The sequence below is a fragment of the Plecotus auritus genome (assembly GCF_963455305.1).
Source record: "Plecotus auritus genome assembly, chromosome: 2".
Taxonomy (NCBI): domain Eukaryota; kingdom Metazoa; phylum Chordata; class Mammalia; order Chiroptera; family Vespertilionidae; genus Plecotus; species Plecotus auritus.
In genome coordinates this window covers 118,657,951-118,684,312 of record NC_137771.1, presented here as the reverse complement: position 1 = coordinate 118,684,312, position 26,362 = coordinate 118,657,951, and the positions used below count along the sequence as shown (strand labels likewise).

Sequence of the window (26,362 nt, the reverse complement as noted above, 5' to 3'; positions counted from 1 at the left end):
ACTGTTTTTATAAATATACATTTTACCATTTCTAGAAGTATACACTTTCTCAGAGGAAAGTTTTCAAAATGGCACAGGACATGTTATCATTAATTCTTCTGTAATAGGAAGACAAAAGTAAATAAACTTATGTTCAGTAATTAATGTTTCACTATTTTATCTAATTTTGAAATGATCTAGATACTCAATGAATTATCATCATTTAATTGAACAGTAAAATATTAAGGTTTCAAGTTACCAAATATTTTGAAACCTATTTAAATAGACATATTTTATAAAACATAATGTTTTGTTGAAAAGCTCATTTATTATAAACTTTTATCTCACATTTATTAATCCACTCACTCATAACAATTGTGTTTAAATTACTAATGAAAATTTAATGAGACGTTAGACAAGATTAGCCTCCATCATTTGTCATTTCTCTTTTTGACAAATTTTTTAACATATAGTTAATCAAATGTATATATGTAAATAGACGTATACCTATATATTGAGAAGCCTCAAACATCACAGAGACAATGCAAGTAAAACTTTAACATATAATTTTTCTCTTTTTCATACTACCATATTCAACATGCATTAAGCAGTTTATATTTATGTATTTTTTGTTTTTAGATTGAATTTATAGTTTTATACTCTTAAATATCTAGTAGAGATAACAAAACTTTGACTAGTAAACTAAGTAGAAAAAATTATATGTTGTATCACAGATCAGCGAGCTGGACAAGACACCTAATGAGCCAATTAGTTAGGAGTCATTTTTATTGTGCGCAGGTTCAGAGCACATTACCTCTGTCAAATTCTGAACAAACACAGGAGGGAGTATTTCCTTTTTATATCCTTCTAGTTCATTGTGTAAGACAGCTTGTAACCTTGAATACATATCATATCTAATCAAACACCTGTCATATCTATACAGACAACTTGTAACTTTGAGTACCATATAATATCTATACAGATACATGTAACCTTGAGTATCATATCATATCTATACAGACACCTGGCATCAATATCAGGGTATCAGTTAGATGGCTCACTTGCAAGGTCAGACAATTAAGTTTATCTTTTCTATTCAAGCAAAAAAAAAAAGTTATTTTACAGTCTAAAAATAACAGAGTTGACCTACAGAATAAGAGACTGTCTAAGAATAACAGAGTAGTTCAAACAGCAGTTTCAAACAGCAATTTTTCCAAAGGAGGGACCACTATGCTTCAATGTCTGCATTATATTTAATGCTGACAACTCTGAAGTTATGACTATGTTTTTTCTTAAAACCAGCTGTTTACCAAAGATTATTCCAAACTACATGAACTTAAAAAACAAATCTTTGGGTACATTCTATATTTCTGAGAATTTTAGGATTACTTAATTTATCTGTAAGTTCATTCATATCCAAACCAATTTGAATAAAATTCCTTTGAAATCTTTTATAAGTTAATTTGATAGTACTACACAAAGGTAGAAAAATATCACACATCCGTAACATACTGTTAAAAGATACACTTAGGTCTTTAAAACTTTTAAAGAGTTTGAATAAAAATCTATTTGAATTAGGCATTGCCAAACAGGAAGTTACACTCAACAGACAGGAGTTCAGAGAAAGACTTTTATAAAAAAAAGGCAGAAGCAAATAAGGACATTAATGGTTGGCTATAGCTTAAAACCAAGTTGGCTGTTTGTGATTGGTTGTTTAATTTCACAATCCTGAGGCATTTACAGGCTTAAATTTGGTTTGCTTGAATAGGTTCCATGCCATTAAAGCCCCCTAGCCTTATGGTCTACCATTTAATTAATTTAATGACACATGTACACATATATCAATATAAATAAGCATGTAGATAGACACACATAATTTATAGCTTTTTTTAAAATGTTATCATGTTAAGTACATTAATACAAACCTCCCTAGTATAAAAGAACAGATGGAGCAAGTTAAGGTTATCTGCTCAGATGGCTAAAGCATTTTACTAATATTTATGAAGAAGACTTAAAATTTGCATCTGTTCTTGACAAGCGATCTTACGGAGGCTGTGGACTAGATTTTGGGCAAGGGAACTTTCTTAGCAGTTTGGGGTTTTGTAAGCCTTTTTTCCCTTCAATCTCAGGTGGTGTGGGTTGTATCTTAGTGATCTCTTGGGATGTTTACATTTCAAAGACATGGTAAGATTTACCTCTCCTAGAGACACAAGAAGAATGTAGGTCTCTTCCTAGAAGGAGTTTTGGGGCATATTTGTCTATTATGGTGATTATTATTTCAATTTTTCTCTTTTTCTTAAGTGCAGAACAGTTCTGTTTCCAATGTCCTGATCTGTTATATCTGCAAAAATTTGGAGATAAGTAGGGGATGTTTGGGTATTGTTAAGTGTAGGTGGACTTTGAATTGCTATTCAAAGAGCCTTTGTAATTCAAGGATGGTTGTTTTTTTTAAAATTCCTCACCCTGAATGATATAAAGGACTGACACCCCCCACATCCAACTACATTATCTTCAATTTGCTTCTTATATCTTTCAACTAAGATAGAAGTGAAAAATTTCTATAATCTAGATTTAGAGCTGTGTGTCTCTGGAATGCTTTAATGTCAAACCACAAAGCCTTCAGCATATTTGCTTTTCTTCTGAGTACATAGCTTCATTTCAGTTTAGGACAGAGCCCTTAAAAGAAGTTCTATCAGGCTCTGAATTTGGCCAACTTCTGGCCATAGAGCTCTTTTAAAAAAATTGTTTCAAATATATATCAAAGGTTTACCTATCAAGTGACTTAAAACTAAAACCAGTACTTAGCTGTGAATTCAAGAGTCATCCCCAAAGAAGGTAAAAAGATGGAGCCCTCCTAAGATGCAGAACTGGTCCCAAAGATAACCAAAAGAAAGACTTTCCTGAGAGCTGGCAACAGTCAGTAGGACACTAGTCACAAATGGGGTGCAGCCCACATTTATATACACCATTATTTGAGGGCCCTCAGTCTAACAATTGGTTGTCTGAGTCACTTGCATCCCCCAATAGACTGAAAGGCAAGCCAGATTCTCAAGACACAAAACAAGAGAGAAATAGGAAAGCAATAGCTATCCCTGGGAGGGAAAGTATCAATAACTATTGGACACCACAAAATCAATTTTTTTTTCAATTGCCAATGATTTTTTCCCCATTTTAAAATATAGTTTTTATTGTTGACTAGAGGCTTAGTGCATGGATTTATACATCAGTGGGATCCCTCGGCCTGGCCTGAGGGGCTCGGGCTGAAACCAGCTCTCTGATATCCCCCGAGGGGTCCCAGATTGTGAGAGGGTACAGGCCAGGCCAAGAGACCCCACCAGTGCACGATTGGGGCCAGGGAGGGACTGCAGGAGGGCTCCAGGGCATGTCCGGCCTGTCTTGCCCAGTCCCTATCAGCCGAATCCCAGCAGCAAGCTAACCTACCAGTCAGAGCATCTTCCCCCTGGTGGTCAGTGCACATCATAGTGACTGGTCGAATGGTCAAATAGTCGGACACTTAGCATATTAAGCTTTTATTATATAGGATAGTATTACAGATGTCTCCCATTTTACCCCACTTCTTCCCCTCCTGCCAGTTCCTACTCCCCTCCAGGTCTTCACTACCCTATCGCCTGTGTCCATGGGCTATGCATACTAGTAAGTATATAAGTTCTTTGGTTTATCTATTCTTGTCCCTTCAACCCAACATCAAGATATATCACTCTGTTCCATGCCTCCCTACTTCAGGTCTTATTTTGTTGGTCAATTATGTGATATTTGTCTTTCTTGGTTTGGCTTATTTCACTTAGCATAATATTTTCCAGGTCCATCCATGCTCTCCCAAAGGGTGAGAGATCCCTCTTTTTTATACCTGCATAATATTCCATAGTGTAAATGTCCCACACCTTCTTTATCCATTCATCTACTCCTCGGCACTTGGGCTATTTCCAAATCTTAGCTATCTATATATACAAAAAGCCAGCAACCGGAATGACCAGAATAACCAACAGCCAGGCAGCAGCCACTCACTCCCTCAGTAGTTCTGCAGGTTCAATCTCCAGAGAATGGGCCAGTCACCAATGGACCAGTGCTGCTGGCAGGATCCCTACAGCCCTGCCAGCCTCCTGGAACTCCGCCTCGGTCACCTCAGCCACTTTCCCTCCTTAGAAGCTCTGCAAGGAGCTGTGACTACTCTCCCCTGCTTCCTCCAGGTCATGCACGCTGGCCCCCCCTGCCTGTCCCACTCCAGATGAAGTGTGATCACTGCACACATGGAAGGAATGTAGTAAAAAAAACAAACACCGATGACCAAGAGAATGCTACATTTAACGTCCAAAGTTCAGCTCAGGAAAATGGAGAGAAGGGAGAATTCCATAAGTTGGCCAATGCCAAGATATATCTGAGTGACTGCCTGGTGTGTGACAGTAGTGTGACCGCAGAGGAAGGAGTCCAAGATTCTCAGCAGAAAGCCAAGGACTTCTTCCGTGTTCTGAACCTTAATAAGAAATGTGATACCTCACAGCACAAGGTGCTAGCAGTGTCCGTGTGTCCTCAGTCTCCACCTTATTTTGCTGCTAAATTCAGCCTCAGTGTCACTGTTGCATCCAGAAGACTTTGCAGCTTCCTCAAAAGCCTTGGGGCGCACTGTCTTTGATGTGAAGATAGCCGCGGACTTCAGCATCCTGGAGAGTCAGAAGGAATTTGTGTGTTGGTACCGCCAGCACTGTGATAAAGAGCCCCGGCTACCCATGCTGACCTCTGCCTGGCCCAGCTGGGTCCAAGCGGAGCTTGTGCTGGGTCACCCCATCTCACCCCACCTCTGCATGGCCAAGTCTCCCCAGGAGATTATGGGCTCTGTGGTGCAGGATTACTTCACCAGATGGCAGAACCTGTCCCCAGACAAGATTTTCCACATCATTGTAGCCCCATGTTATGACAAGAAACCGGAGGCCCTTTGAGAAAGGTCCCACAGCTTTACATAGTTCCCACAGCTTTGCATAGTTCCCAGGGTGCTGACTGCATGTTAACCTCAGGTGAAATTGTCCAGATAATGGAGCAAAGTGGCCTTGCCACGAATGACACTGCCATGGACACTCTGGAGACATGAAGGAGGAGGAGGTGAGGCTCCACGAGGGTGCCAGCTCCGACAGGTACCTGGCACACATCTTCAGGCACATGGCCAAGGAGCTGTTCAACGAGAATGTGGGGGTGCTCACCTACCACACCCTGAGGAACAAAGACTTCCAGGAGGTTACCCTTGAAAGAGATGAAGAGGTTCCGCTACACTTTGCGGCTGCTTATGGCTTTCAGAGCATCCAGAATGTGGTCCTGAAGCTGAGGAGGGGCAAGTTCCCCTGCCACTTTGTGGAGGAGGATGCCTAAGCAGCAGGAGCCAGGCCCAGGCAGAGGACGGGCATGCGGACAGGGACAGGGTGCTGCTAGATGGAGGGCATCTGAGCCGCCATCCTGGTGTGGCCCCCAGAGACCAGGGCCCATGTGCAGGAGCTTTACCAGGAGTGACTGGGGGGGGGGGAGTAACTCCCCCTGGGCCCAGGTGGCCCTGCACACTGCCTAGCAGCAGGGACATCAAGTGGCAAAGGTCCAGCAGATGCCCGGCCTGCAGGCTGCCTGAGGAGGGGTGTCAGACCCATGAAGGAAAGGTTTAGCGTCTCTGTCATCCCTTTGGTTTTCAAAATTCCTTGCTCCCAATCTGTTGGCTCCCTCCCTCTGAGGGGCGCTGTCTTCATCACATGGGTGCAACTGGAATATTGTATCTCAAGAGGATTGCCCCAATGTACGTATCCATTTACCCTACGATGAAAAAATCCCAAAGAACAACAATGGAGACAGACTACAGTCCTTTAGGCTTAAAAAAAAAAAAAAAACCCGCAAGTGCCCTGCGAAGAGCTGAGACTTGGTTCTGTCCATGCACCTCAGAGAGATTGGATGAAGAAATGGCCCGGTTTGGCCCTGACTTCACCCACTTATGTTACTCTTGAAGGTGTCTTTGCCACAATGTGAACAAACTGCCACCTTTTGGAACAGGGGCTCATATAAAAGTCTGCATTCCAAACTTTTTTTGAAACAGATCTACATTCTGCAGTGGTGGCCACCGTCCTGAGACCAGGTTCTACCGCTGGGAATCAGGGGGCACTGGAGTGGAGCCCCCCCCACCCCATGCCCTTTTACATTCAGGGATTGAGCTGAACTCACTTTGGGGGAGCCCTGGCAAGGGTGACAGGTGTCACAGATGGAAGGATGGAGAATGGAGAGGCAGATACCCCGCTCGGTCCCTCCCTGGTGGGGTCAGGCAGATGAAGGCCATCCAGCCCACCCCACAATTGAGTGAGATAGCGTCCTCTGTGCCCACCTCTCACCCCATGGGCCCGGCCACTCCCCTCAGCTCTGGGCAGCCCTCTGTGTTTCATGACGGCATGCTCTGCCCTCACATGCTGCTCACCCTAAGTGAGAAGGAAGAGAGCAGTTGGCCCACAGACAACTACACAGAAAGATACGCAGCCACCACACAGCTCAGCACCCCATGCTGTCCTATGAAGTGAGGCCTGTGGCCAGCCTGGTGCTGGTTTCTAGAGCACTTAGATTTTGTTACCATGTGGGTGACATTCTTCTTGAACCCCTCAGCCTGTTAGATTTTCCTCATTCATGTGTTATTGTACCTGTGCACCCACCTAGGTTGATAACTGGGACATTGTGTGAAATTACCTATTTTCTGCTTTCAATCTATTTACAGTGGGGTTTCATCCTCTGTGGTAACATAGATCCATCCATTATGGAATAAACAGTTGAAGTGTCAAAAACAAACAAACAAACAAAAAACGTGGCCGCCAGGTGGCTCTCAACAACTGGCAGGAACGACACCGGGATGGATCCGGATCCCCTCCAGCAAGGGCAAACCACTGCCCACCTGAAGGGCCGATAGTGTCCTGGCTCCCCAACCCCCCTGGGGACCCCATCCGTTCAAGAATTCATGCACTGGGCCACTAGTTGTAAATAATGCTGCTATGAACATAGGTGTGCATATATCCTTTTTTACTGGTGTTTTGGGATTTTTTAGGATATATTCCCAGATATGGGATCATTGGGTCAAAAGGAAGTTCCATTTTTAATTTTTTGAAGGAACTCCATAGTGGCTGCACCAATCTGCATTCCCACCAGCAGAGAACTACTGTTTCCTTTTCTCCACATCCTCGATAGCACTTGTTGTTTGCTGATTTTTTAAAATCTTTTTATTGTTTAAAGTATTACAAATAGTGGTACATATGTCTCCTTTTTTTTTTTTCCAATTGACCTTCTCCCAGCCTCCCCTATCCCCCAGCATATGCCCTCACCCACCTCCCAGTGTCTTGTGTCCATTGGTTATGCTTATATGCATGCATACAAGTCCTTCAGTTGATCTCTTACCTCCTCCCGTCCCAACCCTCCCCAGCCTTTCTGCTGTAGTTTGACAGTCTGTTTGATGCTTCTCTGCCTCTGTATCTATTTTTGTTCATCAGTTTATAATGTTTTTTATTATCCATAAATGAGTGAGATCATGTGATATTTATCTTTCTCTGACTGGCTTATTTCACTTAGCATAATGCTCTCCAGTTCCATCCATGCTGTTGCAAATGGTAGGAGTTCCTTTCTTTTTACAGCAGCATAGTATTCCATTGTGTAGATGTACCACAGTTTTCTAATCCACTCATCTGCTGATGGGCACTTAGGCTGTTTCCAAATCTTAGCTATGGTGAATTGTGCTGCTATGAACATAGGGGTGCATATATCCTTTCTGATAGGTGTTTCTGTTTTCTTGGGACATATTCCTAGAAGTGGTGTTACTGGGTCAAATGGCAGTTCCATTTTTAGTTTTTTGAGGAAACTCCATACTGTTCTCCACAATGGCTGCACCAGTCTGCATTCCCACCAGCAGTGAAGGAGGGTTCCTTTTTCTCAGCATCCTCTCCAGCACTTGTCATTTGTTGATTTGTTGATGATAGCCATTGTGACAAGTGTGAGGTGGTACCTCATGTTGTTTTGATTTGCATCTCTTGGATGATTAGTGACTTTGAGCATGTTTTCATATGTCTCTTGGCTTTCTGAATGTTTGTTGATTTTTTTTTTTTATGATAGCCATTCTGACAGGTGTGAGGTGTTATCTCATTGTGGCTTTACTTTGCATTTCTCTGATGATTAATGACTTTTAACATTTTTTCATATGTCTCTTGGCCATTTGTTTGTCATCTTTGGAGAAATGTCTATTCAGGTCTTCTGCCCATATTTTAATTGGATTTGTTTGTGTTCTTTTTGTTGAGTTCTATGAGTACTTTATATATTAACCCCTTATCAGATGTATCATTGGCAAATATGTTCTCCCATTCAGTGGGTTCCCTTTTCAATTTGTCAGTGGTTTCTTTTGCTGTGCAGAAGCTTTTTATTTTGATGTAGTTCCATTTATTTGTTTTCTTCTTAGTTTCCTTTCCCCTAGGAGATGTATCCGTAAACAGATTGCTACGTGAGATGTCTGAGACTTTATTGCCCATGTTCTCCTCAAGATTTTTATGGTTTCATGCCTTATATTTAAGTCTTTTATTCATTTTGAGTCTTTTCTAGTGTATGGTGTAAGTTGGTGGTCTAGTTTCATTTTTTGCATGTATCTGTCCAATTTTCTCAGCACCATTTATTGAAGAGACTGTCTTGACTCCATTGTATGCTCTTGCCTCCTTTGTCAAATATTAATTGACATAATGGTGTGGGTCAATTACTGGGGTCTCTGTTCTGATCCATTAGTCTATATGCCTGTTCTTGTGACAGTAATAGGCTGTTTGGGTTATAATGGTTTTGTAGTATAGTTTGATATCCTGTATTGTGATCCCTCCTACTTCTTCTTCTTTCCCAAGATTGCTGTCGCTATTTGGGTTTTTTCTATGGTTTCATATACATTTTTGGAGTATTTGTTCTAGTTCTGTGAAATATGCCATTGGTATCTTAATAGAAATTGCATTGAACCTGTAGATTGCTTTGGATAGTATAAACATTTTAATGATGTTAATTCTTCCAATCCATGAACAGGATATATGCTTCCATTTGTTTGTATCTTCCTCTATTTCTTTTTTCAATGTTGTATAGTTTTCCAAGTACAAATCTTTTACCTCCTTGGCTAAATTTATTCCTAGGTATCTTTTTTTGTTGTTGCCTGGTAAATGGGATTGCTTTATAAGTTTCTCTTTGTGAGAGTTCATTATAGGTATATAAACATGCCATCTAATTCTGGATGTTCATTTTGTATGCTGCTACCTTGCCAAATTCATTTATTAAGTCTAATAGTTTCCTGGTAGAGTCCTTAGAGTTTTCTTTTCTTTCTTCTTTTTTTAATCCTTAGCCAAGGATATTCTCCCATTGATTTTTAGAGAGAGTGGAAGAGAGAGGGAAAGACAAAAGAGAAATATTGATGTGAGAGAAACATTGATTGGTTGCCTCCTGCACCAGCACTGACCAGGGCCCAGGCTGGGGAGGAGACTGCATGCAAGGTATGTGACCTTGATTGGAATCAAACCCAGGACCCATTGGTCCACAGGCCAACACTCTATCCACTGAGCCAAACCAGCTAGAGCTTTAGGTTTTCTATGTACAATATCATATCATCTGCAAATAATGAGAGTTTTACTACTTCCTTTACAATTTGAATGCCTTTTATCTCTTCTTGTGTAATTGCTGTGGCTAGGACTTCCAATATTAATTTGAATACGAGTGGTGAAAGCTGGCATCCTGTCTTGCTCCTGTTCTTAAGGTAACGCTTTTAGTTTTTGCCCATTTAGTATTATGTTGGCTGTAGGTTTGTCATATATGGCCTTTATTATGTTGAGGTATGATCCCTCTATTCCCACTTTACTGAGAGTTTTTATCAAAAAACGGTGCTGGATTTTGTCCAGTGTTTTCTCTGCATTTATTGATATGGTCATGTGGTTTTCAATTTGTTTTCAAAGATTTCAACTCTCAATTTCTTTATGTGATGTATCACATTTATTGATTTTTGAATATTGTACCAGCCTTGAATCCCCTCAATAAATCCCACTGGATCATGGTGTACGATCTTTTAACATATTGCTGGATCCAATTTGCTAATATTTTGTTGAAGATTTTAGCATCTGTGTTCATGTTCATCAGGTGTATTGGCCTGTAATTTTCTGTTTGTAGTGTCTTTATCTGGTTTTGGATTTAGGATAATGCTCGCTTCATAAAAGGAGCTTGGAAGTGAGTGTTCTTTCCTCTTCAATTTTTAAGAATAATTTGAGGAGGATAGGTGTTAGTTCTTCTTTGAATGGTAAAATTCACCCATAAACCCATGCAGTCCAGGACTTTTGTTTGCTAGAAGTTTTTTAATTTTTGTTTCAATTTTATTAGTTGTTATTGGCCTACTCAGGTTTCCTGATTCTTCCTGATTGAGTTTTGGAAGATTGTATGTTTCTAGGAATTTGTCCATTTCACCCAGGTTGTCCAATTTGTTAGCATATAGTTGTTCATAGTATTTGCTTACAATCCTTTGTATCTCTCTGGTGACCATTATTAATTACATTACCTCTTTTACTTCTGATTTTATTTATTTGGTTTATTTCTCTTTGTTTCTTGATGAGTCTGGCTAATGGTTCATCAATCATGTTTATGAAAAACCAGCTTTTAGATTTATTGACCTTTTGTACTGTTTTCTTTTTTTTGCTATGTCATTTATTTCTTCTCTGATCTTTATTATTTCCTTCCTCCTACTTCCTGTGGGCTCTTCTTGCTGTTCTCTTTCTAATTCACTTAGTTTTAGGGTTAGATAGTTTATTAGTCTTTTTTCTTCTTTCTTGAGGTAGGCCTGTAGTGCTATGAACTTTCCTCTCAGGACTGCATTCACCATGTCCCATTGGTTTTGGGTGGTTGTGTGTTTATTTTAATTTGTTTCCAGGATGTTTTTAATTTCTTACTTTATCTCATTGATAACCTATTCATTGTTTAATAACATGCTATTAGTCTCCATGTTTTTGAGTTTTTTTAATTGTAGTTGATCTATAACTTCATGCCATTGTGATCTGAGAAGATGCTTAGTATTATATCAATATTCTTGAATTTGTATAGGATTGTTTTGTGTCCTAACATGTGGTCTATCTTTGAGAATGTTCCATGTGCACTTGAGAAGAATGTATATTCTGTTGCTTTGGGGTGAAATATTCTGTAAATATCAAATCCATTTGATCCAGTGTGTCATTTAAGGCCTCTGTTTCCTTGTTAATTTTTTGTCTGGAAGATCTATCCAGTGATGTCAGTGGAGTGTTGAAGTCCCCTATTATGACTGTATTGCTGTCAATCTCTCCCTTAAAGTCCATCAAGAGTTTTTTATGTACTTGGGTACTCCTATATTGGGTGCATATATGTTTAAAAGGGCTATATTTTCTTGTTGAATCATTACTGTTAGTATTATGAAGTTGCCTTCTTTGTCTCTTGTTATAGCCTTTGTTTTGAAGTCTATTTGGCCTGAAATGAGTATTGCTACTCCAGCTTTTTTTCCCTTTCCATTTCCATGGAATATATTTTCCATCCCTTCACTCTCAGTCTGTCTGTATCTTTTGTTCTGAGATGGGTCTCTTGAAGACAGTATATGTACAGGTCATATTTTCTTATCCATTCAGTCACCCTATGTCCTTTGGAGCATTTAATCCATTTACATTTAAGGTTACTATTGATATGTATTTATTTGTTAACATTTTAATTTTCTTTATGCCTGTGATCCCCTCTGTCTCCTTTTCTTCTCCTTCTTAAAACAGTCCCTTTAACATTTTTTGTATTGCTGGTTTAGTGGTAATGTACTCCTTTAACCTTTTTTGTCTGGAAAGCTTTACATTTCACCTTTAATTTTAAAGGATAGCCTCACTGGATACAGTAGTCTTGGATTTAGGCCCTTGCTTTTCATAATTTTCTTCATGCCACTCCCTTCTGGCCTGAAGTGTTCCTATTGAGAAGTCAGTTGACATTCTAATGGGAACTCCTTTGTATGTAAATTTCTCTCTTTTGCTGCCTTTAAGATTCTTTCTTTGCCTTTAACATTTGCCATTTTAATTATGATGTTTCTAGGTGTGGGTCTCTTTGGGTTCATCTTTATTGGGACTCTCTGTGCCTCCTGAACTTGTGTTACATTTTCCTTCACCAGGTTGGGGAAGTTTTCTTTCATTTTTCCTTTAACATGCTCTCTGTTTGTTGCTGACCCTCTTCCCCTTGTTAATTACACTTTGTAAAGAAAAGAGAGTTTTTCCTTAAGTAGTAAAACTCTCATTATTTGCAGATGATATGATATAATGCAGATGTTATTATGTTTCATGTTGTCCCAGAGCTCTCTTAACCTCTCTTCCTGACTTTAATTCTTTTTTTCTATTTGCTGCTCTAAATGGGTATTTATGTCTACCTTTTCTTCCAAATCACTGATTTTGTCCTCTGCTTTATCCAATCTACATTTATTTCCTTCCAGTGTGTTCTTCATGTCAAATAAATCACTCTTCATTACTGTCTGGTTCTTGTTCGTGGCCTCTGTTTCCCTTTTCATGCTGTTGTTGATTTGCATTAAGTTCCTTGAGCATCTTTATAACCAATGCTTTGAACTCTATGTCTGATAGGTTGCTTGCCTCCATTTCATTTAGTTCTTTTTTTGGAGATTCACTCTTTTCTCTCATTTGGGGGTTGTGTCTTTGTCTCCCAATTTTATCTATCTCTTTATATTTGCTTCTATGTATTAGATATAACTGTTATGCCTTCCAATCTTTATGGGATGGTCTTATGTAGAAGGTGTCTTGAGGGGTCCAGTAGTATAGTCTCTTTGTTCTCCTGAGCCCAGCCAGCCCTTTCATGCCTCCACCCTTCCTACCAGTCTCTCTGTGGTCTCCGCTTTCCTTCCTTGGTTATCAGGGTTCTCTCCAGCTAGTCCTTAGTTGATTTTTCAGGGTGGTTCTTCTGTATTTTAGTTGTAATTGCAGTTTGGTCCTAAGAGCATGTCTGTGAGCTTCCACTCACTCTGCCACCATTTTTAATCTTCCAAAATTTAACCAGAGTCACAATCCAAAGAACTAATTCTTACAAATGTTTTACTCCTGCCAATCTAAATCTAGAAATGAAACAAATTTATTACCACCTTTGCCCAACTGGTTGCAGCAGGCAGATCTAAAAGACTGATGTGGTGAGAATTTTTACCATCTGCCAGATTTTATCAGAGGTTCATAATCTCTAAGTGCAGCTTCCAGATCAAGCAAGGTGTCTCCAGCTAATGGTGCAGTGTTTTGGGGTGCAAGAAATTGTAGGAAAGAAAAAAGTTTTACTTGGCCCTCTTAGGATCCTTAGCTGGGTCTGAAAATTAAATAGACAAGGGCATATTAACAAAAGAAATGCATACAGATTTTACTGAATTTTTACATGTATCTGAGATCCTTCACAAGAGAATAAAGACTTGAAGAGGTGGGCCAGGGCAGAAATCTTCTTTTACGCAAAGAAACAATAAAATTTTTGAACATTGGCAAAATAGAGGGGTTTGAGTTAGGGATAGTGAATGGTTAAGAAGTAACTAGAAGATAAAATTTAGTTTAACAAGTTTGTTTATACAAACTTCTTGGTCCCAAATTCCCTGTCTCTGGTGATAATTTCTTCCTTCTTCCTTGTACAGGGAAGGTACCTGTTATGGGAGTTTCATGATTTGTTTCAGAGAAGAAAGGCAGCTGTGGGGCAGAGTGACTTACTTCAACTTGCAATTGTCTGCACATGGAGTCCTGCTTCTACAATTTTCTTAAGCTCCTTCAGCTTAAGATATTCAATATGCCAAGGTGCTATATTTTAGTGTAGCATATCCTGAACTTCATAAACTTCTTGGCTTATATTCATTCCTCCAGAGAGTCTCATCTTCTGCTAAAATTCTGTGGGCTGTTATTTCTGGAAAACAATTATTGGCCAAATAGGGGCATTTGAAATAATAGGTATCAATAATTTTGATTTTACTTTACACTTTTCAAATAATTTTATAGGCTTTAATTTTTGAAACAGCCTTGTTATATAAGTGCTAAAATCATCTACATAATGTACATTTTACAGAAAATGAAACTGATTTAGAGAGATGCTTTAATTATTTTTAATTTTATGGATTTAAGAGAGGGAGGAGGAGAGAGAGAGGAGGGAGAGAGAGAGAGAGAAAGAGAGAGAGATAAGTTGCCTCTCACACACACTCCAACCAGGGATTTAACCCACAACCCAGGTACATGCCCTGACCAGGAATCAAACCGAAGACTTTCTGGTGCATGGGATGACACTCCAACCAACTGGATCACACCATCCAGGGCCAAGAGATTCTTATTTTCACTTTATTTTGATGCTTACCTCAATTGTGCAATGGTATCTAGTATTAATTACATAGTAGTGTGTGTATATATGTACATATATATTATGCTATGGTTGCCAAATGAAGAAATTCTTCACTGATCTTCCCAGTGAACTGCTTAAGAGTACAATTGATAAACAGGGAGCTCAATCTTTTCAAAACATCCTTCTTCCTTTTTCAAAGATGGCATTGGTGAATAGGCAAATTTTCTTTACAAAGTGTAATTAACAACAATCTACTGTAAAACAAAAAGTAGCTCTGTTTATCTCATTCCATCATGGAGCAAAATCCTATAAAAATCAATATGAGAAATATAACTTGAATGAGCTTTTAATCATATGAGAGAATATTGATGAAATAATATCAGAGAGGAGAAAAACAGAATTATTCTTTTGTTTTTGAAATATATTTTCCAATTTTCTATAATAAACATGTATTAATGTTATAATTAGTAAAATAATTTTAAACAAAGAAATATAGATAACCCTGCTCCTAAAATCACAGGTTTGTTGTTCTCTCTTTTTCTGGTCTCAGCTTTTGAATTTATCATCAAATTGCTACTGCATGTTTCTGTTTGGCTATACTACTCTTTTTTTTTTTTTAAAGCACTTCTAAAACTAAATTAATTTTTTCCCAAACCAAACTACTTTTCTTGACATTTCTATTTCTGTCTCATTTTCACCTAAGTTTCAAACTCTAGAATTTTTCTTCAGTCATCTTCAGCTACTCATTTCCTTCTGAATGTCTTTTTTCTCCAGTGCATGTGTTTTTCACTTGACTTGAAGTTGTCTCCATATAGAATCCTTGTTCCTGGGCTTTCTTACTTCCAGCTGGCATGACACCACTGCTAGAGAAATTTCCAAAATCATATTTTGTTTTATACTACATTCTTGCTCAAAAACTAATTACATAGCTTGTCAGAAAAAGAACTTATGCCATGTCTAGGGCAACATAAATTTAAGATGAGCTTGAAACATCTGTGCCAGAAAGCACGAAAATGTTCAAAGAATGATAAGGACATGTCAAGGGGCACAGGAATTGACTTTGAATGGATGTTCTCACTAGCCATATTTGGATCATCTCAACATCTAAAAGAATAATAAGTTATTAATTTGTATGAATCAGAATATATACAAAAAGAGAGATGCAGTGGAGAAAGAAATGGAAGTTCTTCTGTGCAGAAAAAAAATAAAAGATAATATAAATGCAAAAGAAATGATAGAAAAGCAGCACATTGCAACCAATTATTGTGATAATTGGCAACCAATGGATATAAGGATCATTAGTGGATGCTAAATCTATCCATTCGTTCAAATATCTTTAGGGAACGAGATATGACACAATATCAAAGTACTATCTCACAAATTATTTACTATTTGCAAAGTGAAAAATGTACATTTATAGATCTGAAGGAAACCACCTTAACCAAGAGCTCAAATTTATCATTACCAATAGCAGTGAGAGGCCCACAATGTACCCATACCAATCATTTGTTCTTGCCAACAGGTTCAACCCAAGTCCAATGTGAAGGAAACAATCAGAAAAGCCCATAATGTAGAGCATTCTACAAGACAACTGGCTGGGATTCTTCAAAAATAACTTACTATACGTAAAAACAAAAAGCAGTAAAGTTAGTGTAGATTAAAGGAAACTAAAGAGATGTGATTTTGTACAAAAACCTTTATTGGCTCCTGTATGAAATGGTAAAAAACAGTTACAGAATAAAAGAATATCTTTATTCTTGGAAGATATGAGCTGATGTATGCAGTAGTAAGAAATCACAATGTCTTTCAAAATTTTCAGCAAGAAAAAATTGTAAATAAATATATGTATGTACATATACAAACAGAGAGAGAGGGAGACTGAGCAGGCAAAAGTGGTAAATATTCACAAAAGGTGAGTCTAGGTAAGGGGTACCTAAGGGTCATTGTACTATACTTTCAAATTTTGTAGATTTGAAAATCCTATAATAACAGACTAATATGCAAATGGACCCTAACGGTGGAATGCCCAGGAACAACCGGTCCCTATGACATGCACTGACCACCAGGGGGCAGAAGCTCAATGCAGGAGCTGCCCCCTGGTGGTCAGTGTGCTCCCTCAGGGGGAGCTCCGCTCAGCCACAAGCTGGGCTAACAGAGCGAGTGCAGCAGCAGTGGCAGGAGCCTCTACCACCTCCGCAGCACTAAGGATGTCTCACTGCAAGCTTAGGCCTGTTTCCCCAGGGATTGGCCTAAGCTTCCAGGTGGACATCCCCCGAGGGGTCCGGACTGCAAGAGGGTGCAGGCCAGGCTGAGGGACACCCCCCTCCCCCCGAGTGCACGAATTTTCATGCACCGGGACTCTAGTCCTATCTAATAAAAGAGTAATATGCAAATTGACCATCACTACAACACCCAAGATGGCCGCCCCCATGTGGTCAAAGATAACTGCCCCCATGTGGACACAAGATGGCCGGCAGGGGAGGGCAGTTAGGGGTGACCAGGCCTGCAAGGGAGGGCAGTGTGGGTGATCAGGCCAGCAGGGGAGGGTAGTTGAGAGGGACCAGGCCTGCAAGGGAGGACAGTTGTGGGGGTGGCCAGGCCTGCAGGGGAGGGCAGTTGGGGGGAACCAGGCCTTCAGGGGAGGACAGTTAGGGGCGACCAGGCTGGCAGGAGAGGGCAGTTAGGGGTGACCAGGCTGGCAGGGGAGGGCAGTTAGGGGGTGATCAGGCTGGCAGGCAGAAGTGGTTAGGGGCAATCAGGCAGGCAGGCAGGTGAGCGGTTGGGAGCCAGCAGTCCTGGATTGTGAGAAGGATGCCGGACTGCCCGTTTAGGCCCGGTCCCACTGGGACATCCCTCAAGGAGTCTCAGATTGGAGAGGGTGCAGGCTGGGCTGAGGGACACCCCCCCATGCATGAATTTCATGCACCAGGCCTCTAGTTTTTAAATGAAAGCTTATGGAGGGAAAGCCCTTTGCCTGGAAGGAGAAAGTCCGGAGTCCTTGATCCATCACTCAAGGCCATGTTCCACTCAGATCTATCAAGCTTCAGTCAGTCTGTAAGAGACACAAGGGCTAGAGTGTGTCCTATCAACCCTGTCTCCCCAGCATTAGCACCATCGTCTTCATAATTCTCTCCTCTACTCTTCTGCAGGACCCCCTCTTAGGTCAAACTAATCTCACTCTCACAACTCCACCTGTGCTGCTCTGCCTGTGAACATTGCTCATTTTCTCCATCCAAATGAAAACACTCTCCTCCCCATCAATTCAGCCTGACTTAAATATAAACATGACCATCTAGGTTAACACCTGGTATTTCCCATCATATTTCTCTTTGTGAAAGTATTAAAATATCATCTACATAAGAGAAAAGCAGGGTTCATAACTTATGATTCTTAGAGACCCCCCCACTTAGAAAATAATATCTCCAAAAAATAAGTATAGATTGATTGATTACATACCTTCACTGCATTATATATGAGGTAGTCATTATTTTGATATCAAAATTCCAGAAAAAAGGAAGAAATTTAGTAAATTAATTAGTCACTTCTATGGAATGCCAAACAAAAATTCATTTAAAAACTTATTTTTAGAATCAGGTGGGTTTGAATTTAATGTTCCCATTTTTGTCATGACATTTTTTATTACAGAGAATTGAGTAGGCTTGGATGAGTAGAGGAAAGTACCTATCTGATCATTTATCCACACTATCCCCTTGTCTCACTCTATGGCACTAACTTCCTTCTTCTGTGTTTAATTTAGACACTGCTATCAATTATACTCTCTGGCCTTGGAATTTCTTTCTCTGGATACTGCCTGGCTATATCAGCTTTGGGCCTTGTCCAAGGCCCATACTGCCGCACCCTCAATGGCTGGGAATATGCCTTTGAAGGCACTGCAGGACGGTAAGGAATAATTCCTCAAGCCAAGGAGGTCAGAAATACCTGACTTAATGCTCATGCTCATTTTCCATGATCACTTTGGTGTTCCATGCAGTTATTTTAGTGCAGAATTTTCTTATTCATTTACTAATATCCAGACTAATATGTTCCTGCTCTGATCTTTGTCCAGATGCTTTTTCTCCAGTCTTTTAATGCCACATGCACTCACTCTTTTGAGGCTATTATGGATATATCCAAATGAAAGACATGTTTCTCCCATACTTCAGAACAGGACTTCATGGTTACTGTGGTCTGGCAACTGCTGGAGCAGTTGAGTGGTTCTGGGAAGTCAGTCTTGCTTTGTGGCCAGGTTGAGCATGTGGTATGTTACAGATATAAAAGGACTCAGCTGAGAGAGAATTACAGTGCCCATGGATGGGTGCCACCCAGAGCTATGCCAGCAGGGGCAGAGCGAGTAACAAAGTGCAGGCTGAGATGCGGAGACACACCTAGGTGCAGGGGCTTGTAGATGGAGCCAGGAGCTTCTCTAGCATGTACTGAAGAAGACTAGAAGTCTGCTGAAGAGGCTGATATGGTAGTTCAGGTGTTGAAGGACTGATGCTGGATCACAGAATGCCTCCCACTGGCACTGTGCTGACCTTACTGGCCTACCAGCATCTGCAGAGGCATCTCAAAAGGTAGCAGGGCCCAGGCAGAGACTCAGAAGAGGGTAACTGAATCTTGTCCTGTCTCATCCTGTGCTCAGAATTCTAGTGGAATGAAATGAGGGAGTGTCCATACCACTCCCTGAGGAAGTCACATTTTCTTCTTAACCCCCCAATGACTGCCTTTATTGTTCAAGACCCACATCTATTTGAGGTCTCACATGCTCACCTAGAGCTCCTTGGCAGAACTGCTTCTGTGTTGCCTTTATTCTGAAGGTTCCACAAGGTGCTCTGGCCAAAGCTCTTTCTAAGGTCAGGAGAAGCTGAAACACAACCCCAGGCCTTTCTGAGAATTTAGAGACAATCCTGTGGAATTGAAGGACTTCAGGAAAGGGACCCTGTGTATCAAGTCTTGCTGGCTACAAAAAATCCCTTTTTATGCCATTAGCCCCTGAACTTTTCCCCACCCCAAAACCAAAGAAGCCTCCCCCCCCCTTTTTTTAATATATTTTATTGATTTTTTACAGAGTGGAAGAGAGAGGGATAGAGAGTTAGAAACATCGATGAGAGAGAAACATCGATAAGCTGCCTCCTGCACACCCCCTACTGCGGATGTGCCCGCCCTTGACTGGAATCGAATCTGGGACCCTTTAGTCTGCAGGCTGATGCTCTATCCACTGAGCCAAACCAGTTAGGGCGAAGCCTCCCCTTTTGATTGCAAGAATCTCAGGCTGCCCACATGCCTCTCCATTACTCCTTTCAAGTTGCCCTCGATATTTGCATTCACCTGGTCCAAATTCTCTATTCCTTGCAAACCCTGTTGGTGCTTATAGGTTACAAAGAATTTTTACATAATTCTCAACAAACAGTCACAGTAACCTTAGGATTAGATATTTTAAGCTCACTTTCCTGATAAGACTCTAGAGGTCAGAGATGTAATATCCCTTACCCAAGATCCTACAGGTCTAAAAGTTTTGACTTCGTATTCAATGCTCTTTACCTCTTCACCTAAGGGTCATTGGCAATATCAAGAAATTCTCAGTGCCTCTCAGTGTACTGGAGCATAGAGAATAGGAAAGAGAGTTAACTGAGGGGGATAAGAATGAAATGGAATGGGGAGAGAGAAAAACAAAAAGAAAATAAAGGCCATGGTGGTGAGGACACCATTCCTTTCTGCCACAGGCATTAATACCCATAGCCACTTTGGCTGGTACCCAGATTGCCTGGATTGCTGTTTTAAGAAAAATCATCTTACTATTGACAAGATATTTATAGAAAATTCCACCCTGTAAATAAGTTTGATTATTTTTGTTTGGGTGATTCTTTTTAAAGATCAGTTTTCCATTTTTATTTAGTTGAACAGAGAGTGTGTCCTCCTTATAAGAAGAAGTAATGGTCATGGTAGACCTGGATGTGGGCAAAAGTCGTCAGGTTGATTCAGTGTGGCTTTAAAATTATCTTGGAAGCTAATTCTCACAATTCTATGCTAAACTAGACTGATCAAACCTTTTCAGCTTTTGCATTCCCACCTCACAGTCTAAATCTTCTTAAGAGCTGCAGGACAGCAACACTCTGAAGAAGAGGTCCTCACACTGTGGACCCCAGACCAGCAACATCACCATCACCTGGGAACTTAGGAATGTAGTCTTGAGCCCCACCCAGAACTGCTGAATCAAAAACTCTGTGGTGGGGCCCACAATCTGCATTTTCACAAGCCCTCCACAATCCTGATACATGCTCAAGTTTGAGAACCACTGATCTAGAGAGTGTTGGGGCAGTGTCTAGAAATATCTACCGTGTTCCCTGAAAATAAGACATCCTCTGAAAATAATACCTACTTACATGTTTCCTTCTGAGTGAAATATAAGGCATCCCCTGAAAATAAGGCCCCCAGGCTCTGTCTCAGAATGAAAATTAATTTACCATAAACTGGTCGCTAGGGCCGCCCTGACTGGTGTCTAGCAACCAGTGACGTTACGCGGAGTCCTGACGTCACTGCTGTGTGGAGGTGGAGCGGAGGTCGGAGTGAGCGGTGAGTGCGGGGCGGGAGAGAGGTGGAGACTTTTGCAGATGCGTGTAGAAGAACAGGAGGATTAGAGCGGACGGGACCGGGCGAAGGTGGTGAGTGCTGGTCTGTCTCTGGTGACACTACCTGATGCTCGCGGCCGCCTTCATGATGACTGAAGGTTCTCAGTCAGTGGCAGACCCCCAGCCCAGATCCAGGCCCCAGCAAGCCCAGTGACAGTCCCCAGGCAGGCCCCAGGGGGTAAATGTCTGATAAAGGGGTAGGGGGGATGTCTGGTGAAGGTGTTTAGTGGCACAGGGGTGGGGGGAGGGGGATCACTTAAAATGACACAGGAGGATCAGAGGGGGCAATCAAAATGACACAGGAGGATCAAAAGGGGTTACTAAAATGGTAATCCCCCCTCTGATTCTCCTGTGCCATTTTGATTCCCCCCTCTGATACCCCCTGTATCATTTTGAGTGATCCCCCTCCCCCCACCTTGATACCCCAATTCCTTTTTTTTTTACCCCTACGGTAGAAATGAGCACAAAAAGAAAAAGCTACTCCGTAGAAGACTCTTGGGGCCAAAATCTTACTGCTTTCTGCAAAGAGAAGATGTTGAGTATCCGACTGGTCTGAAAATGGTGAGCAGAGTATGGTAACCTCATTGAACAAGTGGACAAGGGAAATGCTAAAAAGCGCAAGTGTGGATCAGGTCGGCAACCATTATTTTCCGAGCTGGAAGACCTGATCTGTGAATGGGTTGTTGACAGGAGAGCAAAGGCTTTGGTAGTGAATAGGGCTCAGATTCAAGAATTTGCCCTTGCAATGGCACCACAGTTTGACATAGCCCCCGAAGACTTCAAAGCATCACAACACTGGCTGGATAATTTCCTTCAGCGAAGTGAACTGTCTTTAAGAAGATCTACAACATTGTTTAGGTTGGAAGATACTCAAGTTATTAAGCGAGCACTTGCATTCAAGTCCTTTATTGATGATGCTGACTTCTCTAAATACAATCTTTCCAACATGATTGCTATGGATGAAACTGTAGTGTTTATGGGCCAATCATCTCAAACAACAATTGAACAGCGGGGTGCCTCCTTAGCGTACATTCCCTCCACTGCTTACGAAAGTGCACGTGTTTCCTGTATTTTGGCAATTCATCTGGATGGCACTAAAATCCCACCTTTAATCATTTCTAAGGGCAAAAAGGAAAAGATTGAATGTGTTTTGGGCGTTTTTATTCTTGAACTGAAAAAGCCTGGGCCACACAAGCAGTTATAAGGAAGTGGGTCGATTTAATGCTACCGCTTGTTATGCAAGGGAGCCAAAGAGGTCTGCTAGTCTGGGATGCAGCCAGCACTCACCACGCTAAAGACATGAACACATTTCTTCACGAAAGAAAAATAGATCAGACAATGATTCCCGCAGGAATGACGGCCTATCTCCAGACTCTTGATATTGCAATAAACAAGCCATTCAGACAATTTGCGCATGGAAATTAATGACTACATTGAAAATAGAATGGAGAGAAATCAGCGTGGAAACTTTGTGAAACCTAAACTGCAAGAAGTTGTGACTTGGGTGAAGAATTCAGGGGAGAAAATCACTGACAGTTGCATTGCAAATGCACTGCGAGCAGGCTACCTTGACAAGAAGTACTCATTTAAAGACAGTGCTATTGCTAAACATGAGAGATTTGGTCCACTGATTCTGAAAGAAATGGAGTCACAAGAAATTCACCAGGAAATTCAGGAATTGGATTGTTATGATGATGTTCCAGAAGATGATGACATGATTGTCATTGAATAAATGAGTAAATTCTTGATACTGTAGGATTCACAGTTTGTCTGGTTTGTGTTGACAACTACCGTACTACCGTACCGTATACAGGTAATAAATTTCCTTTATTTTCATTTAACAATAAATGTGTACCATATTCTTCTTCATGGAAAAATAAGACATCCCCTGAAAATAAGACCTAGCATGTCTTTGGGGGCAAAAATTAATATAAGACACTGTCTTATTTTCAGGGAAACACGATAGCAGAATTTCTCTTTTTCATTTTGCCACCTGTGTGATTTTATATCCAGTGCAAGCTCAGCTCTTTGCCCAACAGCTCAGGCTAACTTCTGGACTCCCAGAGACAAGAAGTCTCTACCTCTCTTGGTATTGACATATGCTGCTTTCCATTGCTATTGAACTCTTCAGTATGTGTCTTGCTTCCTAATTGAATTAGAATTGTCTCTGAGGCAGGTACCATGTTTACAATAAGTATAGTCTGGTGCTATATATACTATATGTTCAATATATGTACTGAATGATTTTTTTAAATATATGAATTCATATTTAATAATATATATTTTAATCATATATATTAGTGTCCCAAACATATAAATAACTGTAGCCTTCTTCCTTGGACCAAGTATGTAGGCTTTGGCCTTGTTGGGTCTTGTTGACCATTTCCTTCCTCGCTCTCAGTTTTCTTACAGATTCCAGCATATGGATTCAGTGCCTTGAACCTGCACATGTAGTGGAGTGGAACATCATTTTGTTTTCCATTCTCATAGCACTCAGTGGGCTTCAGGTGATCATCTGCCTCATTAGAATAGTCATTCAGTTATCCAAGATACTATGTGGAACCTATTCAGTCATCATCCAGGTAACAGACCCCCACTGGCACCTGTACCTCACCCATTTTACCCTCACTGCCCAGGATTCAATGAGTTTTTTAAAAAGTCTTTTACAATTCCATTATTTCCATCCCTACTGCCCTCATCTTTCTTTATTCAGCCCCTAATACATCTAATTTTTCCAATATTTTCAATGTGTCTGTTGGTTTGTCTATATGGATTAAATCAATGTAATAGTAAAATCTGTATTCCGTGGTGCATAATGAAAATAACCCAGTGTTTTCAATGAACAACATTTTAGTGTTCCATGTAGTTATAACCCAAAGATCAAATAAATATATGCATTTATGTGCATTGAGAATTTTTTAGTTCATTCCTTTGAATGCTGGTACATTCAGCTAAAAATCCTTTTTTATACTGAGTCATTAGTGAGTGGTTTTTAAGATGTGAAATATGTCTTTATCTATTGGGATTATTTCTGCATCATCTGCTAAAATATTAATGTTAATTTAGTTATAATTGAAACTACTAAACCTATCAAGCAAGTCTGGAGTGAAGAGAAATTGTGACTAAGATCTTGTGTCTTGTTTAACAACATATCTATATATATAAAAGCCCAGTGACCAAATGGCAGAACAACTGGTTGACCAGTTGCTGTGATGCGCACTGACCACCAAGGGGCAGACGCTTAACACAGGAGCTACCCCCTGGTGGTCAGTGTGCTCCCACAGTGGGAGTGCCACTCTACTGACTAGGATGAGCAGTGCTCCCACAGCAGGCCGATCCCCGCAGGCCATGCCCCCCACCAGTGCACGAATCCATGCTCTGGGTCTCTAGTATTAGATAATTCCTTTCCTAGCAGTTTCAAATAGATATTCTTCTAGTCCATTATGTTTTGAATATAAACTGTAAATTTCAGTTGCTACCTGGATTATGAATCATTAATCAAGTCAAATTTACTACTTTACTTACTTTGGTTTTCCTTTTTTTGTAGCCTGGAATCATTTGAATAAGGACAAGAATGCTTTCCATTATCAAGTTATGGTCATCTATCTAAGTCTTTTATTTAGATTTGGCAATATTCAAATGATATTTCCTCCATTTGGTGTTTTTTGTAGTCATTTGTGAAATTTACAGTCCTCACTGAAAGTGCAAATTATGCCACACTTTTATTTAGAATTTTTTTCCAAGCAATATGTGTCAACATCTTTAAAAATGTTTATACATTTTGATCAAACAAATCTATTTTTAATAATATATACTTTGGAAATAAATAAGTATAAAAGATGAAACTTTCTACATTATTTAATATTCTGGGAAATTAGAATACCAAAAAATTCAAAGTTTAGGGGAAAGATTAAGTAAAGAGTGGTACATTAGTTGTAATATTACATAGTTGTTACAAATGATGTTTTAAAGACTATGAATAGTGCTATGTGAAAAAGCAGATTATAATCTTACATTTACAGTAAGAAGCATAACTATCCAAAACAAATAAAACTGATTTTTTTTTTTTCAGATTAAGGCACAGACAGAGCATCTCAGAAAGTTTCATTCTTGCTATTGTTCTTGTTGGCCCTTTAGTTTATTAGGGAACATGTATAAGGGTCAAGCAGAAGAACTGGACTTAGACCTAGGTTTGAAACTTGGCTGTGTCCATAGGCAAACTACTTATCCTCTCTGAGCCTATCTCTTAATCTTTAAAAAGAGGATAACAAGGATTAAAAATGGCAGGAGAGTAGGTAGATACTGAACAGAGATGCTCCCAGGAATAAGCTGGAATTACAACTGAAATATGGAAAAGCTCCCTGGATAATCAATGGAAAACTCACAGGAGAGAACCCAGATACCTGAGGACTGAAAGTGGAGACTGCATAGAGACTGGTAGGGGGGTGGGGGCATGAAAAGGCTGGCCGGGCACCCACAGATAGGAACTGAAGTTGCAGAGAGATATCTCAGCTGTGGAGGGGTGCCACTGAGAACTTTGGGATCTAACCCCAAAGCTGGGCTCCCCAGCAGAGAGCACCAAATCTGAGGAGGGTACCCACATAACATCTAGCTATGAAAAGCAGTGGGGTGCTCTCTGCCAGGGAGTGGCAGCTGAATGTTCAGGCACCCTCTTAAAGGGCCACCACACAAAAATTCCCTGTGGAGCCACCCACCTTGTGCTCAAGCAGAGGAAGGGTGAAGTGGACTGGAGCTGTGAGAGCAGAACCCAAGACTGGGAACTTGGGCAATAGAACGCAAAAGGCAAGACACCCCAAGTTTCCTGGGCTGAGTCATTCCCTCATACAGCAGAGAACATATTTCCCACATAGACATTTGCCTAGCCTTCGGGGGGAGACAGTTGACACACCCTATTGAAAAACACCTTGCCCTGAGGTCACTTAAGATATTAAAAGAAACAATTAGCCTCTAGGCAGAAGCAGCTGCCCCACCCTGTTGAAAAACTCTTGCTACACTTGAGGACAATTGCCTGGGGGAAATTCAAGTTGGAATCCTATTAGTCTATAGACAGAGGTGGTCTCTGGAGGCTTTGAGTCTTTGCCTGACCCAATTAGTCAGAAATTGCCTTTAACACTGTCCTGCACTAGAGATTGCAAGGAGTAGAGCATCTACCTAAAACATAGTCACAAACACAGACAACCAAAATGAGGAGACAAAGAAACAACCTCCAGATGAAAGAATTCTCCAGAAGAAGAGGTAAATTAAGCAGAGATAAGAAACTTACCTGAAACAGAGTTCAGAGTAATGATGTTAAAAATGCTCAAGAGTATGAAAAAACATATCGTAACTATGAAAAAAGAACAGTCTGAGATAAAGAATGACATAAC

At 40.4% G+C, this 26,362-nt stretch overlaps 1 protein-coding gene and 1 pseudogene across 2 annotated transcripts in view; both read left to right on the top strand.

The window, feature by feature from the left end:
* The window catches only part of TM4SF18 (transmembrane 4 L six family member 18), a 35,506-nt gene extending 10,688 nt beyond the window's left edge, over positions 1-24,818 (top strand). The window contains exons 4-6 of the mRNA XM_080657014.1: positions 18,104-18,246; positions 23,377-23,557; positions 24,523-24,818. Coding sequence (XP_080513140.1) covers positions 18,104-18,246; positions 23,377-23,557; positions 24,523-24,537 — 339 coding nt within the window. The 3' untranslated portion in view covers positions 24,538-24,818. The remainder of the gene's footprint in view (positions 1-18,103; positions 18,247-23,376; positions 23,558-24,522) is intronic.
* On the top strand, positions 4,226-5,551 carry LOC308242605 (nuclear prelamin A recognition factor-like; annotated as a pseudogene). The gene has a single exon. The product of its transcript is annotated as a nuclear prelamin A recognition factor-like (transcript).
* Positions 24,819-26,362: the final 1,544 nt, after the last annotated feature.